Source organism: Aureobasidium namibiae (assembly GCF_000721765.1).
Source record: "Aureobasidium namibiae CBS 147.97 unplaced genomic scaffold scaffold_25, whole genome shotgun sequence".
Lineage (NCBI taxonomy): Eukaryota > Fungi > Ascomycota > Dothideomycetes > Dothideales > Saccotheciaceae > Aureobasidium > Aureobasidium namibiae.
The window spans coordinates 55,829-69,854 of record NW_013581184.1 but is presented as its reverse complement, the minus strand read 5'-3'; the positions used below and the strand labels follow the sequence as shown (position 1 = coordinate 69,854).

Below are 14,026 nucleotides of genomic sequence, written 5' to 3'. Positions count from 1 at the left end.
CGAGTGAGCTGAAGAGTCGTAGCAAGGACGATTGAATGCTCTTCTTGGGTTCAACTTTGTTCTAGGCGTTGATGGTCGTTGGCCTTGGTTTCTGCTTCTTGTTTCTCGCTTTCTCTTTCTTTTCTGTGTGCGATCTATTGTATCATTATCCGTGAATAATGTATCCTACCATGAGATTCATCCCTCGATCTGATTTATGTGCATTGCGACGCCTTCTACATTGTTGAGTGTAGATTTCGCTTCGGCGCGATCACCAACTTCTGGTGGATCCTTCAACACGCTTGTGTCCAAAGGACTTGAAAGTATGGTGTGTTCTAAGGAGTCCAAACGGGATTGAGACGTACTTGAGGTGAATATGTGAGTGTATACTGCAACAAGCTTGGAGCTTGCAACATTGAGTGTAGCCTCATCTCGTAGGGGTATAATGAAAGAAACCAAACGTTAGAGAACTGTGAGACATGGAAGAGTCTCGTTCTCACGTCGCTCTCACATTCAACCAAGGAGCCTGGGCTTAACCAATCTCCTTGGTCAGAATACGTGGCTGTTTTCTTGGTACGCGTTCGTGTGGGTCGAAGAAAGGTTGAGAAGCCACGTCACTGTAGTCGTATGTTCTGTATACTGAGGACAGATAGATTCAGTATCTACCTACTTCCGAATATCACGGAGGTCAGCATGCGTTGGCTATCAGGCCAGCTCACTGTCGAGCCGGCTCGCTGTCGGAGTCGTCGAGTCGAACCACTTCGACTGTATATGACTTTGTCACCGATCGGTTGACTTGCATGCATACGTTACCGTACAATATGACAAGAGCACAGCATCCAAGGCTGTTGCAACTCTTATCAGACACCCCAGACACGCATGCCCTTCTCACACATGCTTACAACGGCCTATATTGGCATACTCATCACTGGATTCCGTCAGTATATACCACTGCCCAGTATCTGGTATCGCCACGAAAACGATCTTTGCTCAATTGTCAGCACAGCCACAATGACAAGTGCACGAAACTCAGTATACTCGACCCACAGCATAGCTGATGCTCACTTCCTAGCCATTCTCGACGAAAAGCAAGACACTCACCAGCTCGATCTCCAACAACCCTCCAGACTCTCAGCACTATTGCCTTTGAAGCTTTTGGAAACAGTGTTCATCCTCCCAGCGACTTTTACTCGCAAACACGAGTACGACCAAGCCAGAGATGACGAGGAAGCAGCGTCTTTCGACACGATGCAAAAATCAATCCAAGTGATCGGATTACCCAAACCCGAAAAGTCGAAACCACGACTCAGTCATTCTTTCGAGACCGAACACATCATGCCCAACAACGTGGCCTTTGACGATGACGATAAACCTGAGCATCTGCATTACGACTCAGAGCCGCAAATGCGTTACACAGCACCTTCTCCCAACTTACTTTCACCCGAGTATACTCAGCAAGGCTGTAGTGGATATCGCTACCCAAACTACGGGTATGGCGGTTGCAGAAGAATTGGCTACGGAGCGTATGGAAACAGAGGTTGTGCTGGTCCGCAAAGGCCACCGCAATGTTATATCCCGGGTGGGAGACGGCAGAGGAGGTATGGAGGTGGATATTATCATGGAGGAGGAGGAGGAGGGTGTGGAAGAGGTGGTGGGTGGTATGGGGGTTATGGGGGTTATGGTGGGAGGTGTCATCCTCCTCCGAGACCGATTCTGGTGAGGAGGCATGGTGGGTGTTGCTGTTGTTGTTGATGGGGGTTAAGCAGGGTAGGCAAGAGAGCACTGTAATTTACAGATGTCTTTCGAGATTTTCCCCTCTGACACAAGGGCAGGACGTCGAATGATAGGCGGGAAACATCTCCGGTGCTTTCTCTGTTAGAGTAGTCCAGCCCTCCCATTCAGGGCTATCTGTCGAGGCATGGACGAGAAACACCAGATCTGTGGTACAGTTCATCAAAATCGCGTTTACGCGAACATGCAAGTGGGGGCTTTCGATGAGCCGCAGTGGATACATCAGGACCTTGTCGAGCTTTGCATGGATCGAGGTTCAGATCCATGGGATCAATGACATACTGTCACACAAAGCGGTTCTCTCGAGGCTCCGTGCAACCACACGGGATGGAGACTCATCTGTGCTTTTCTACAAGGCTAGACATCCCTGTCACGATCGCATCTCGGTTATCGTGAAACACCCACGTGTGAGTGTTCGATGATAGGGCTTGAGAGTGCGGCAGATGCAGAAAACGAAGAAGGCTTGTGTTGTTGTCGTTGACCTGTTGGGCTCGAAGTCTGGTCCAGTTCGCACGGCATAGCGCACACGAAACACGCGCGGCTCGAGAGTTTTGGGTAGATCGGGAAGAGCCGAGATGGGCGCGAGAGTTCAGGCTTTTTGGGCAACACGAAAGGTGGAGAGCCGGTTGCTCACATCATTATTCTGCAGGGAGATTTGGGATGAAAAGTGTTGGAGACGTGATTCGCAACGTCTGGTTCGTCTGATCTCCTTTTGCCATCATGCTTGGCATTTTGATTCAGTACCTCGCTATTCTCATATAGTTGATCGATCTGGGTAAGACACATGAAAGTGTTTATGCTCTAGGAATCCCAATTTCAACGACGTGTCGACGATGCTACTATAGGTATAGATAGCTGTTTAGTAATAGAGGTTATTAGATTTCCCTTGTTAGATTAAGAACGAGTTGGCAGCCTAGGTCGGCGAGCCGGAGGGCTCGGAGAGGCCGACCGATCTTCAGCTGTTGGGAACGCTTTGGCTAAATCTCGACGCGAAGAGAACAGATTGGGTTTAATATCGAGCCTCCAGAGAAGACGGCAGCAACGTGCAAGGTGCGCGGCAAGCTGCACGCACTGTTGCACGCATTTCAGTAATGACCACGAGTGCTGCATTGCTTGCTGCTTGATGAGTTCATGACCAGTGTTGAGGGGAGCACACAGATGTTTGGTTGACACATTACAAGAAACAAGGGCAGGGGAGGCGACGATTGATGAGAGTAACAAGGATTCTCGGCTGTGATAGAGAAATGGAGGCTCTGTGAGATGAAAAGGCAGTTCAAGGCTATCTGTAGATTGTTGATATATAACAGGGATGTGATGTTTGGCTGGATTGGGAGGAGTAATGAACATCCCCCGGACGGATGATATGAAACCGATTACTACGAGACAGGAGCTTCACGAGCAGCCGTGGTTCTTGAATTGGGCAGCGTGTTCCTGATGAAGAGGACAAGCAGCATTCAATGGATTTTATGGCAGGGTCGCAAAATGGTGAGCGGTGGATGGCCGGGGTATGGTGTTAGGGCGAGTTTCTTAAGGTCCACAGCATCTCTAGAGGCGCGGATGGGCGTCGCTGATTTGCTGCAGCTCCTCGCGAAGATCTCTGGCCGTGCGGGATCCCCCCAGTGTGGTTGCTGCACACTCGCAGATCCCGACGGACTGCGCTGCGATCAGCTCTGGTGGCGCGCTGTAAGTGGCCTTGAGTGCAATTGTAGGTTAGCGGGTTACGGACTCGACTGTGCCTGTAGGGTGTTCCGGCCGTCGATGAATTCATCTTCCCTTTCTCTGCACCGCTTCTGCTTTTCCTCTTGTCCGACAGTCTTTCTCACCACGGTTCCGCCTGCTTGCTGCTTTTCGTCTCTCGCTCTCTTCCACTGCCCCAGCTAGAGCCTCCCACCCCTTCCACTACTGCTCCGAAGCCTTATACGACTTCAGTTCGATACATTGAAGCCTCATACGCGTGGACGCCGGCCGTAACAGCGAAATTGGCATCCCCGAAGCCGACGGTTGTAGCGACAAAGTCAAAGTGAAACACTTTGTAGATTAGATTCAACGAGGATAACGACGCAATGCCGGCTTCATTCTCATCACGACCGCGGTCGTCGCGCGGCGACTCACGAGGCGACTCACGACCCGTCAGCAGAACAGACGACGACGTCGTCATCCCGGACCGCACCTCGTCGCTCCATTCGCGCATCACACAGCCCCTCGCATCGCAGCTCACACAACCACGCAATGGCCAGCGTACGCCAAAGACTCTCACCCATGCCTACATGGTATGTGGTGTTGGCCGCGAGCCCTCGCAATGGGTCAAGGCACCCCCACCGTCACAGGGAAAGATCGGACACATGAAGGGTGCCGTCGGTCAGTTCTGGCTGCCTGAGATCCTCGGAAGCAGCCCGAGACTGGAGCAGGACAACGACATTGCCCGCGCCCTTCATGCTGCCATGAGGGTATGTCTATGTCCCTCGACCAATTGTGCCATGCAACACACACTAATCCTGTCTAGGCATGTTTCCCTCACGATGTTGAGATCTGCACAGGCACCATGCAGCCTCACTGCGTCCACCACGCCTTTGTCCTCCAGCAAGACTCCTCCCACACTCTGTACGGTATCGCCCTCCGCGTCTGGTCTCGCGCAGATGAGAAGCGTGCTGAGACAATTCGCGAGTTGAGGAAACGCACAGAGTCCGACTACTACGACAACCCTGGCGAGACATACTGGATCCCCTACTGCTTGAGTTTCCTTTCTAGATACCCCCTTTACAACCTTCTCGGCGACTACCTCCGTGGCATGTGGATCCACTGGAACAAGGCCACTAACCTCTTCCACGCCGAAGAGGTTTCTCGCATCCTCAGCTTCCCTGCTCCCAGGCTCAACGACCTGGTCCGTATTGACATGAAGGACTACGCTCTCTGTTACCAGTTCCCTTCTTCGCCCACTGGTTTCCAAAACTTCGCCATGTGGCCTCTGTTCTCGTGTTTGTCCATTCCCAATATCGTCGGTGTTATTGAAGCCGCCATCTCGCCCACCAGGAGAATCATCTTTGTCAGTCACTATCCTGCAATGCTGACCATGGCCGCTGAGACCATCCGTTACATGGTTCGTGTCTACGAATGGAGCGGTTTGTACGTTCCCATCGTCCACGCTCGCCATGCCAAGGATCTCGTTCAGGAACCTGGTCCGTATATCGTTGGTGTCACTGCCGAATGCCGTACTCTCTTTGCTGCTCCCAATGATGCCCTGGTTGTTGACCTGGATCGCAACTTTGTCCTGACCTCGAGCCCACCGGATGTCTTGACAGGAGGTCAAAGAACGAAAATGGTCAACCGTCTTACTCAGGCTCTAAACGGCGATGTTGCTCCTTCTGGTGTTCCCCAACATCTTCGTTCGGCTTACGGAGGCGGTAAGCTCATTCCTGCAGGTCAGATTATCGTCATGCGTGGCGAAGTTGAGAGTGTACAAGATCCTGGTTGGTGGAATCAAGATGCAGTCATGTCTGTTATGGATCACGTCTGCGAGAAGCTGGGACGCAACACTGGCCTTAAGGCGGTCTTTGGCGGTTCCCAGAAAAAACCTCTGATGACCAAGGTCTCAATGCGTCATCTGAACGAGATCATCCGTGAGCGTAACCAGTACTCTCGTGATGCAAGCGAGGCATGGCAAGATTTCATCAACCTCAAGTGCCGCATGGATACCGAGGTTGTCAAGGTTACCAAGCGCAACAACATCCTCGATGCCGAGCTCGACTCTTGGAAGCAGCAATTCCTCAAGTTCCAGTCTTTCGCCGAGACACTTACCAAGGAGACCCAGGAGCTCAAGGTCAAGATCGAAGGCCACAAGCGTGAGAACAGAAGAATTGCTCAAATCGCTGATCAGGCCAAGGATGAGATTGCCCGTCTCCAACCCAGACTCAACGGTACGGAAAAGCAGAGAGACGATGCTTTGGAAGCTCTTGTCTTGCAGCAAGAAATCGCCGAGGAACTCGAACGCGAACGCAAGCGCAACAAGCAGGAAATTGCTTCTCTGCAACAGACCAACTCTGCTGTGCTTCGCCAACGCGATGAGGCACAGCGTGTTGTCCTTCATCTGCGTGCTCTGATCGACGGCCAGGCTCACCACATGGAACACATTGTGCGAACCATTGAACTGCCCGAGGAGGTCGATGAGGCTGCAGCCACTGCTCTTCCCGTATCGCCTGCGCCTGGCTCCTCCATGGCAGGAGATTACACCAGTGCTGGTACTTCGCGTGCCTCATCGCGCAGCAGCACTCGCATGTCAGCTCGCGGAGAGGACGCCGCGGCCGAAGCACTTCGCCGCAATGCCGATGCCCGTCGCCGTCTGAGCTCTCTCAGCATGACCGACGTAGCAGACCGCCAACTGCGCGACAAGACCGATGCCATCGCCTTTATCATCCGCAACATCAGCGAGCAGTGTGCCGCAGCTGTTGAGGGCCTGAACATGGCTCATCGTGCCGAGTCCGTCGCCAACGACCGTAACGGCAACGACGACGACGCCAGTCTTGCGTCTTCCGAGCATGGCGGCAAGCTCAAGCGCCGCAGCAAGGGCCGCATCATGACACGCGCCTCGCTTAGTGACGCTGCCTCCGAGTACGACGAGAACCGCTCCGAGGCTTCAGCATCTGCCTCTTCAAACTACAGCCTTCACGATGCACGCAGCCACACCATCCGCAGCAGCATTCCTCCCACGCCCGATCTTGTCCACAGTCACAGCGCAAACACACTCAACCGCAGCAGCACATCCATGAGCATGATCTCCTCCTCTACAGCCGCGACACCCGACAGAGCAAGTGTGCAGAGCCATTGGCGCAACACCCTGCAAGAAGACATCCCAGAGTTGCCTGCCAAGATTGTCAGAGCAGAGTCTGGAGATTCGGGTGTTGTTGATGGGTTCGGTCCAGCCTCTGTTGAGGATGAAGAGCCCGTCAACGCCAAGTACTTGACCAGAGGACTTGAGCATCGTTTCAACATGCGTGCCGCCAACTGAGCGAGGCAGGCATGTTTTGGTTTCTCTTCTGTTGTCTGTTTCTTACAAAATCTCGTTGCTCTTCTCATGGCTGGACCCCTTTTTCTGACGACAGAAATATGTCTCTTTTGTTTGTGTCCTGATTTCTTTTGCTTTCAATTTATTCTACAGCAGGCGAGCGGGTTTCATGTGTTTGCTTTGTGTATAGTTTTTTGCTACTTGCTCTTTCTCTTTTTGACTTGTTGAAGATCTTGTCTGGTCTACCAGTATCTCAATCTCAGCTTCTATTCTCCTATTTTTGATCGACATCAAGTGTCTTCCATGTTCTAGATCACATCAAATCGACAGTTGCTAATCCCCACCGTCCACGAAGACAAGCCGTAACAGTCGTTCGGTGATCGAGCATCTTACACATCTCAGACCGGAATAGACCGAGGCAGTCAAAATCACACCAACGTCTAAATTTGCATAGGTATAGACGAAAACGACAGTCCACAACCATACTCTCCCATTTCAGACAACCATCCTTTTGAAGAGGAACTTAGTCGGGGATCTGTGGTCCGTCAGCTTGTCAACTAGACCTTCTCAGTCCTCTGCACGCTCTCCTTTGACACAGAGTTGGTGTCCTCTAGAAACCGAGCTTGCGGTTGATATTTTCCATTGCTTGACTGGGATGCACTTGAGATTGAGATTCATGGAACGTCAACGGATATGCTTGACGACCTTCGTCCTGATCGGGTACTCTGCGGATACCATGAGTGTCCAGGCGATATTCCTGATGGGTCTTATCATATGGTCGGTGACGCTGTGATGCTTCTTGGTCAAGGCTCTCGTACCTCCGCTCCAGGCAGTTTACCATCAGCGTGAGAAAGCAGTGCGATGTGACAAACTTTGAGCACTATCACAGAGATGCTGGTTTAGTGAGACACCGATCAAAATACCCCCAAACTGCACCGTTCTGTTACTATGAGCAGCAGGTTGCACGAAATCGTGAGAAGCTTCTCGAGATTGTTGATAGGGCGCAAGGTGTGGCGCAAAGATGATGAGGCTGAGAGTGAGGCTTAGCGTCGCTCGCGTCATTGGCGGCGTGAGGTCTGAGGCAGCCGCTTTCAGTCACCAACTACAACTTTTACCCCCCTTGCCCCTCTCGCAAGCAATAACTCATCACTTCAAACAAGCACGAAACGATCAACATGTGCGGCAGCGACATCTTCCTGGGCTTCCTGGCCATTCTCTTCCCGCCCCTCGCTGGTGAGTGACGACCGCTTCCTCCTTCTCCACACAAGTCGCGCAGCCGTCAGTGCGCCATGGACCAACCAGGGAGACATGAACTTTGGTTCACAAGTCGCTAACAACTCGCAGTATGGGTCAAGCGCGGCCTCTGCTCTGCCGACTCGCTCATCAACATCGCTCTCAGCTGTCTGGGCTTCTTTCCCGGTCTCATCCACGCCTGGTACATCATCGCCAAATACCCCGACCCGACGTACGAGCAGCTCGACCAAGAACCCGAGGGCGGCCGCGTGACATACTACTATGTCCAGCAAAGCCACCGTCCCTCGGTGAGCAGCTCAAGAGGTCCTGGATACGGCACCATCGCCGGTGGTGGTCCCAGCAGTCAGCCCGAAGGCTCGCACCCTCAGCAGTACCGTCAAGACCAGCAGATGCCTAGTGCATCCAAGAACGACGCTGCAAACCCTCCCACCTACGCCGAAGCCGTCAAGGGCGACAACAAGACCCAGTCACACGACTAGATCGCCGCGAGATGCTACATGACGACCAATGACTCTTCGATAACCTATACCCACCACAAACCTCCCTTGGTCCATCTTGATTCGAGGGAATCACCTTACGTTTCGTGTACTTGTTTCGCTGCTTTTCACTTTTGATGTCTGCCTGTTTTGTCGCGTGGATAGCCACTGACGGGATGCAAGGGCAGATATATCTTGTATTATGTTCCATCAAGCGATTTCTCCATCAACTTGACCACACTCTATCTGTATTTTCCAACTCGTGCGTGCTGGGTGCGTCTTTGAAGGCTTGGTCGTTGTCGCGGCCTTCCAACGGAGCATCAGGCTCGTCGGCGAAGGGAGTGGTTTCTGAATTGTTCGTCGCAAGCACAGTCGGTTCAGCACCTGCAGTGCCTGCGTCGCCCGTCTCTTTGCCTTCTTCTCTTCTGCCAATAATGACACTTCCGGCGACCAACATTGCAGCCCCGAGTAACCAGAGACCGGGTAGAGTCTCGGAGAAGATGAGGACGCCCAAGACGGCGGTGATCATGAAGTTGGCGGAGGTGTTGATAACGCTGACTCTGGTTGTACTCGAGGCGAGGGTGAGGGCGCGTGTGAAGAGACCCCACATGATGCCGTTAAAGACCAGATTCAAGACGAAGAAGAGCTAGTAGGGGAAATTAGGGCTCCTGGATCAGGTATTTGGTTGGGGCTTGGGACAAGGACATACACCACGGACGAGGAACTCAAAGAATTTGCTAGAGCCTGACAAGCCAAAGACATGAGATAGCGATTCAGCCCATGCTGTAGTCAGATGTGTTGTTGTGCTGGAGTGGTGATGAGCTGGGAGGGTTATAGTTGACTGCGGGTTGTGTGTCTCACAGTTTGGCGAATACACCATTCAAAGCAGCACACGCTCCACTGGCGATTGCAAAGAGCAACCACTTGGGAGTAGGGGTCGACATTGTTGATATGCGACAAGATGGTTCGAGAGTGATTGTCGCGACCTTGATGATGCCAAGGCTGAGGGTCGCGGGAGCAAGTGACGGAGATTGCCGAAGCGCATCATTGGAGGTTGCCCGAATCGTCACCTCCAACGTTGGCAAGACAGTCGGGATCTTGTCATTCGGCCTTTCCAATCAACGACGACGACGACGACTGCGCGGTCTTTGATAAATCAACATGGGTGGCCTCACATACGGCTACTATGGCGCAACCTCTGCCCTGGTTGTCATCGGGCTCTGTACGCTCCCACCCTTCGACCAATCCCCCAAAGCACCCAAAGCTAATATGCCGCCTTAGACATGCTCTTCAATGGGGAGGGTGAAGCTTTCAACGTATGCCGCTCCAACGACACCGACCGCTTCGAGATCCACGTCTAACACGTCTTTCAGGTCGGAGACTTCCTTCTCAGTATCTCGCCCCATGCGTGGGCTAGCACGGGTATCGCCCTCTGCATCGGTCTCTCGGTCGTCGGAGCTGCATGGTCAGTACACTGCGCATCCAACAGGAACAAGATGGAAAGATCAGGATACTGAGACAAACACAACAGGGGTATCTTCATTACCGGCGCCTCGATTCTCGGTGGTGGTGTCAAGGCTCCTAGAATCCGCACAAAGAACTTGATCTCCATCATTTTCTGCGAAGTCGTCGCCATCTACGGCGTCATCATGTCCATCGTCTTCTCAGCAAAGATGGCCTCGGTCGGCCCTGACGCCGCAAGATCTGGCAGCAACTACTACACTGGTTTCGCCTTGTTCTGGTCTGGTCTCCTGGTCGGCGCTTGCAACTTGGTCTGCGGTGTCTCTGTCGGCATCAACGGTAGCAGTGCCGCGCTTGCCGATGCTGCTGACCCCAGCTTGTACGTTGCCTACTTACACCTCGCATCCACATGTTCCACATATACTGACTCTGCGATACAGGTTCGTCAAGATTCTTGTCATCGAGATCTTCAGTTCCGTCCTCGGACTCTTCGGTCTCATCATCGGTCTCCTGCTCTCCGGCCCTGCTGCCGACTTCGCCTAAACCATTAGTGCTTTCCACCAGCGACCAGAGGAGTCATAATGTAAACCATGTCCTTTGCAAGAAAAGAAGGGTCGAGCCAAATTGCTTCGGACAAAGACTGTCGCGATTTTGGCCAGATCAGCATTAGTAGGGCGTCCGGAGTAGAGCAAATAGGGAGCCATGTCGTTTTTTTGAAGCATCTGAATCGTGGAAACACCACCACCTCCACCGTGTATAGACTTTTGTATAGCAAAATCAAACAATCTACCACAACATGACTTTGCTGTGATACATCATGATTACGTGTAAATTGATCGTTCCATCCAAGATAGATTGGACCACAATGCTGAACCTTGCACGCCTGAGTAATCCACTTCTTGTCTCGAGGCGCTATCTCCGCAAAACACTCCCGCTTTCCCAACCTCACACCGTCTATCGATTCCATAGAACAACCAGAATTTTGTAACTATGGCGTCTCCACAGTCTAAACTCACAGCGGCGATTCTCATAATTTCGGAAACCGCTTCCAAAGATCCCTCGACTGATAAATGCATCCCCGCCCTCTCGCAAGTATTCTCCGACCTCGGCTCCTCCAACTGGCACATCTCCACCACATCAATCATCCCGGACTCCATCTCTGCAATTCAACTCGCCATCCTCAAAGCTTGCGATGAAGGAGTAAATCTCATCATCACCTCTGGAGGCACTGGTTTCGCAGTCAAAGATGTCACTCCCGAGGCCGTGGGCCCACTGATTGAAAAGCAAGCGCCCGGGTTGGTGCACGGTATGTTGGCGAGTAGTCTGCAAGTCACGCCTTTTGCAGTCATGAGTAGACCTGTTGCGGGCGTTAGAGGAAGCACTTTGATCATTACGCTGCCGGGCAGTCCTAAAGGTGCAAAGGAGAATTTGGAGGCGGTGTTTAAGTTGCTGAGTCATGCTTGTTTGCAGGCGAGCGGTGGTGATTCGAGACAGATGCATCAGGGTGGTGTGAAGAAATTGGAGAAGGAGGCGGGAGTTGGTGGTGGTGAGACGACTGGTGGTGAGAAGGCTAGTGGTCACAAGCAGGCACATCATCATGGTCATGGATGTGGTCGTGACCATGGACATGGAGGGCATCATGGTCCTAAAGCTCACACTGCACCTGAAGACCGACCGCAGCAATCTAATGATCCGTCTCAAGGACCTAGTAGGAGACACAGACACTCTCCTTACCCCATGCTCTCGGTCGCCGACGCTCTCCAGCAGATTGATGCTCACACGCCTTCACCAACTATTGTCACTCTTCCAGTCAACGAAACTCTAGTCGGTCACGTTCTAGCTGAGGACATTACGGCCCCAGAATCCGTCCCTGCCTTCCGCGCCAGCATCGTAGATGGCTACGCCGTCATCGCCGGAGCAGACGCTCCCAGCACAAAAGGAACATTCCCCGTCGCCATGATCTCTCACGCTCAAGCTGGAGAACACCAAGAATTACAAAAAGGACAGATCGCTAGAATCACCACTGGAGCTCCTCTACCTCCCGGTGCAACCAGCGTCGTCATGGTCGAAGACACTCTTCTTGTCTCCAAGACCGATGATGGAACTGAAGAAAAAGAAGTTGAAATCTTGACCGGGGATATCCAAGTTGGAGAAAACGTCAGGGAAGTAGGCTCGGATGTTCAAGCCGGCGATGTCATTATGCGCAAAGGCGAAGGCATTTCTGCTGTTGGCGGTGAGTTTGGCTTGCTGGCTTCAGTCGGCGTCAAGCAAGTGTCTGTGTACAAGAAACCCGTCGTGGGAGTCTTGAGCACCGGAGACGAAATCGTGAATCATGATCGTGAGGGAGAACTTCGAAGAGGAGAAGTCAGGGATACCAATCGTCCTACCCTTCTCACCGCCATCCGTGGCTCAGACTTCGAAGCCGTGGACTTGGGTATTGTATCCGACAAGTACGCTTCCCCCAGTCCCTAAATCCTTACCTCAAAAAGGTACAACACGACTAACAAGAAGTCACCAACAGACCCGGCGCCCTCGAACAAACCCTCCGCGACGCAACCCGTAAAGTCGACGTCATCATCACCTCGGGCGGCGTCAGCATGGGCGAACTCGACCTCCTCAAACCGACTCTCGAGCGCTCTCTCGGCGGTCACATCCACTTCGGCCGCGTCGCCATGAAACCAGGCAAACCCACAACCTTCGCCACCATACCCACCAAATCCTCTCTCGATGGCTCCCGCATCTCCACCGTTGTGTTTTCATTGCCGGGCAATCCTGCTAGTTGCGTGGTCACCTATCACCTTTTCGTGCTACCTGCTTTGCATAAGCTCGCTGGTGTGGAACCTCGGGGTTGTGCGAGGGTCAAAGTGTTGTTGGATGGGGATGTCAAGTTGGATAAGCAACGGGATGAGTTTCATCGTGCGATCGTCAAGGCTGGCGGGGATGGTGTAATGCATGCTGTGTCCACTGGTGGGCAGAGGAGTTCGAGGATTGGGAGTTTCAAGGGGGCGAATGCGTTGTTGTGTTTGCCTGCTGGCGAGGGAGTAATCAAGAAGGGAGAGATGGTTGAGGCGTTATTGATGGGGAAGTTGGTCGGAGATGTTTGATTCTCATGGTGAGGCCTACTGCTTCTACTTTGCTGATATCGTGGCCTAAGGGTGTATCTATCATTCGATTGCCTTTGGGCGTAATTCCAACACAAAGTTCTTTTGGAAGATCTGAAGATATCGGTCCAGAAGACGCCGAGATAGCTTACTGACCTTGCAAAGAAACACATCTATCCTTAGAAAAAAACAACCATGCTGAACTACAGCACGATAAACAGGACCTTTCAACCAGTTTCCCTCATAGTAAAAACCCCGAAAAGCACGTCAAAAAGAACCGCACTGCGGTCACAGGTCATGGCCGCACTGTGCAAACGCGCACACTTTCTTTTCGAAAAACTCCCAAGAGACGCGCTTTGAAATCCCAGTCACGATTTTTACCTGAGTGCTAGAATGGCTGGCAAACGCTCTTGATATCCACAAGGTGATTTCAGGCGACGACATGCAGTGTATGCGACATGGTAGACGACAATGCTTTCGATCTGTAAGCAAAGTTCGGCTGGTCGCTTGCAGAAAGAAATACAAAGTCCAGCCATTCCTGATACTAATTGTTATGATGTTGTCAGGCAAGCTCGTGAGGGATATCTGGTCGAGACAAGTGCTGTGGAGCTTATAAAAGTGGCAATGCGCAGACTGTCTTGCTATTCTCCTAAATACATCTTCATTCTTGCTTCCTACTACAGCCTATTGTCCCAACGGAGCTTATCATGCGTGTGCCTTTTCCTCTTGCCGCATCCTCTAATCAGAGCTAGGCGAGCTGTTGAGGAGATACAAGAAAATGTAAAGATGCATAATCTAGACCCTCTAATCGTTCGTCAGAAAGTGCCATCCCCCCTGAATTAGTTGCGAAGAGGTTTAAAGTTGGCTAGCGTCAAGATCCCACGTCGGGTAAGCTTTGTGTACACTAAAGTTGGCGAGCTCTTGATTTGCATCTCCGTCCATTGAGCGCCAGGGCTGAGAGCACG

At 52.2% G+C, this 14,026-nt stretch overlaps 6 protein-coding genes across 6 annotated transcripts; 5 read left to right on the top strand and 1 right to left on the bottom strand.

Moving 5' to 3' along the window:
• Positions 1-873: 873 nt before the first annotated feature.
• M436DRAFT_57744 (uncharacterized protein) lies at positions 874-1,731 on the top strand (the record flags this gene model as incomplete). Its single annotated transcript, XM_013567450.1, has 1 exon — positions 874-1,731. One exon carries the CDS (start codon positions 874-876, stop codon positions 1,729-1,731), a length of 858 nt encoding a protein of 285 aa, XP_013422904.1.
• Positions 1,732-3,833: 2,102 nt separating this feature from the next.
• M436DRAFT_57776 (AEX-3 domain protein) lies at positions 3,834-6,772 on the top strand (the record flags this gene model as incomplete). The annotated part of the gene is made up of 3 exons (XM_013567459.1): positions 3,834-4,217; positions 4,274-6,375; positions 6,460-6,772. The coding sequence occupies 3 exons, from the start codon at positions 3,834-3,836 to the stop codon at positions 6,770-6,772; spliced, it is 2,799 nt and encodes a 932-aa protein (XP_013422913.1).
• A 1,172-nt stretch (positions 6,773-7,944) lies between these two features.
• Positions 7,945-8,502, top strand: M436DRAFT_57677 (UPF0057-domain-containing protein; the record flags this gene model as incomplete). The annotated part of the gene is made up of 2 exons (XM_013567442.1): positions 7,945-8,002; positions 8,114-8,502. 2 exons carry the CDS (start codon positions 7,945-7,947, stop codon positions 8,500-8,502), a joined length of 447 nt encoding a protein of 148 aa, XP_013422896.1.
• A 223-nt stretch (positions 8,503-8,725) lies between these two features.
• Positions 8,726-9,443, bottom strand: M436DRAFT_86093 (uncharacterized protein; the record flags this gene model as incomplete). The annotated part of the gene is made up of 3 exons (XM_013567494.1): positions 8,726-9,145; positions 9,209-9,305; positions 9,361-9,443. The coding sequence occupies 3 exons, from the start codon at positions 9,441-9,443 to the stop codon at positions 8,726-8,728; spliced, it is 600 nt and encodes a 199-aa protein (XP_013422948.1).
• Positions 9,444-9,660: 217 nt separating this feature from the next.
• Positions 9,661-10,503, top strand: M436DRAFT_57659 (vacuolar ATP synthase proteolipid subunit; the record flags this gene model as incomplete). The annotated part of the gene is made up of 5 exons (XM_013567440.1): positions 9,661-9,721; positions 9,781-9,815; positions 9,873-9,964; positions 10,031-10,339; positions 10,401-10,503. 5 exons carry the CDS (start codon positions 9,661-9,663, stop codon positions 10,501-10,503), a joined length of 600 nt encoding a protein of 199 aa, XP_013422894.1.
• A 447-nt stretch (positions 10,504-10,950) lies between these two features.
• Positions 10,951-13,064, top strand: M436DRAFT_67841 (uncharacterized protein; the record flags this gene model as incomplete). The annotated part of the gene is made up of 2 exons (XM_013567472.1): positions 10,951-12,410; positions 12,482-13,064. The coding sequence occupies 2 exons, from the start codon at positions 10,951-10,953 to the stop codon at positions 13,062-13,064; spliced, it is 2,043 nt and encodes a 680-aa protein (XP_013422926.1).
• Positions 13,065-14,026: the final 962 nt, after the last annotated feature.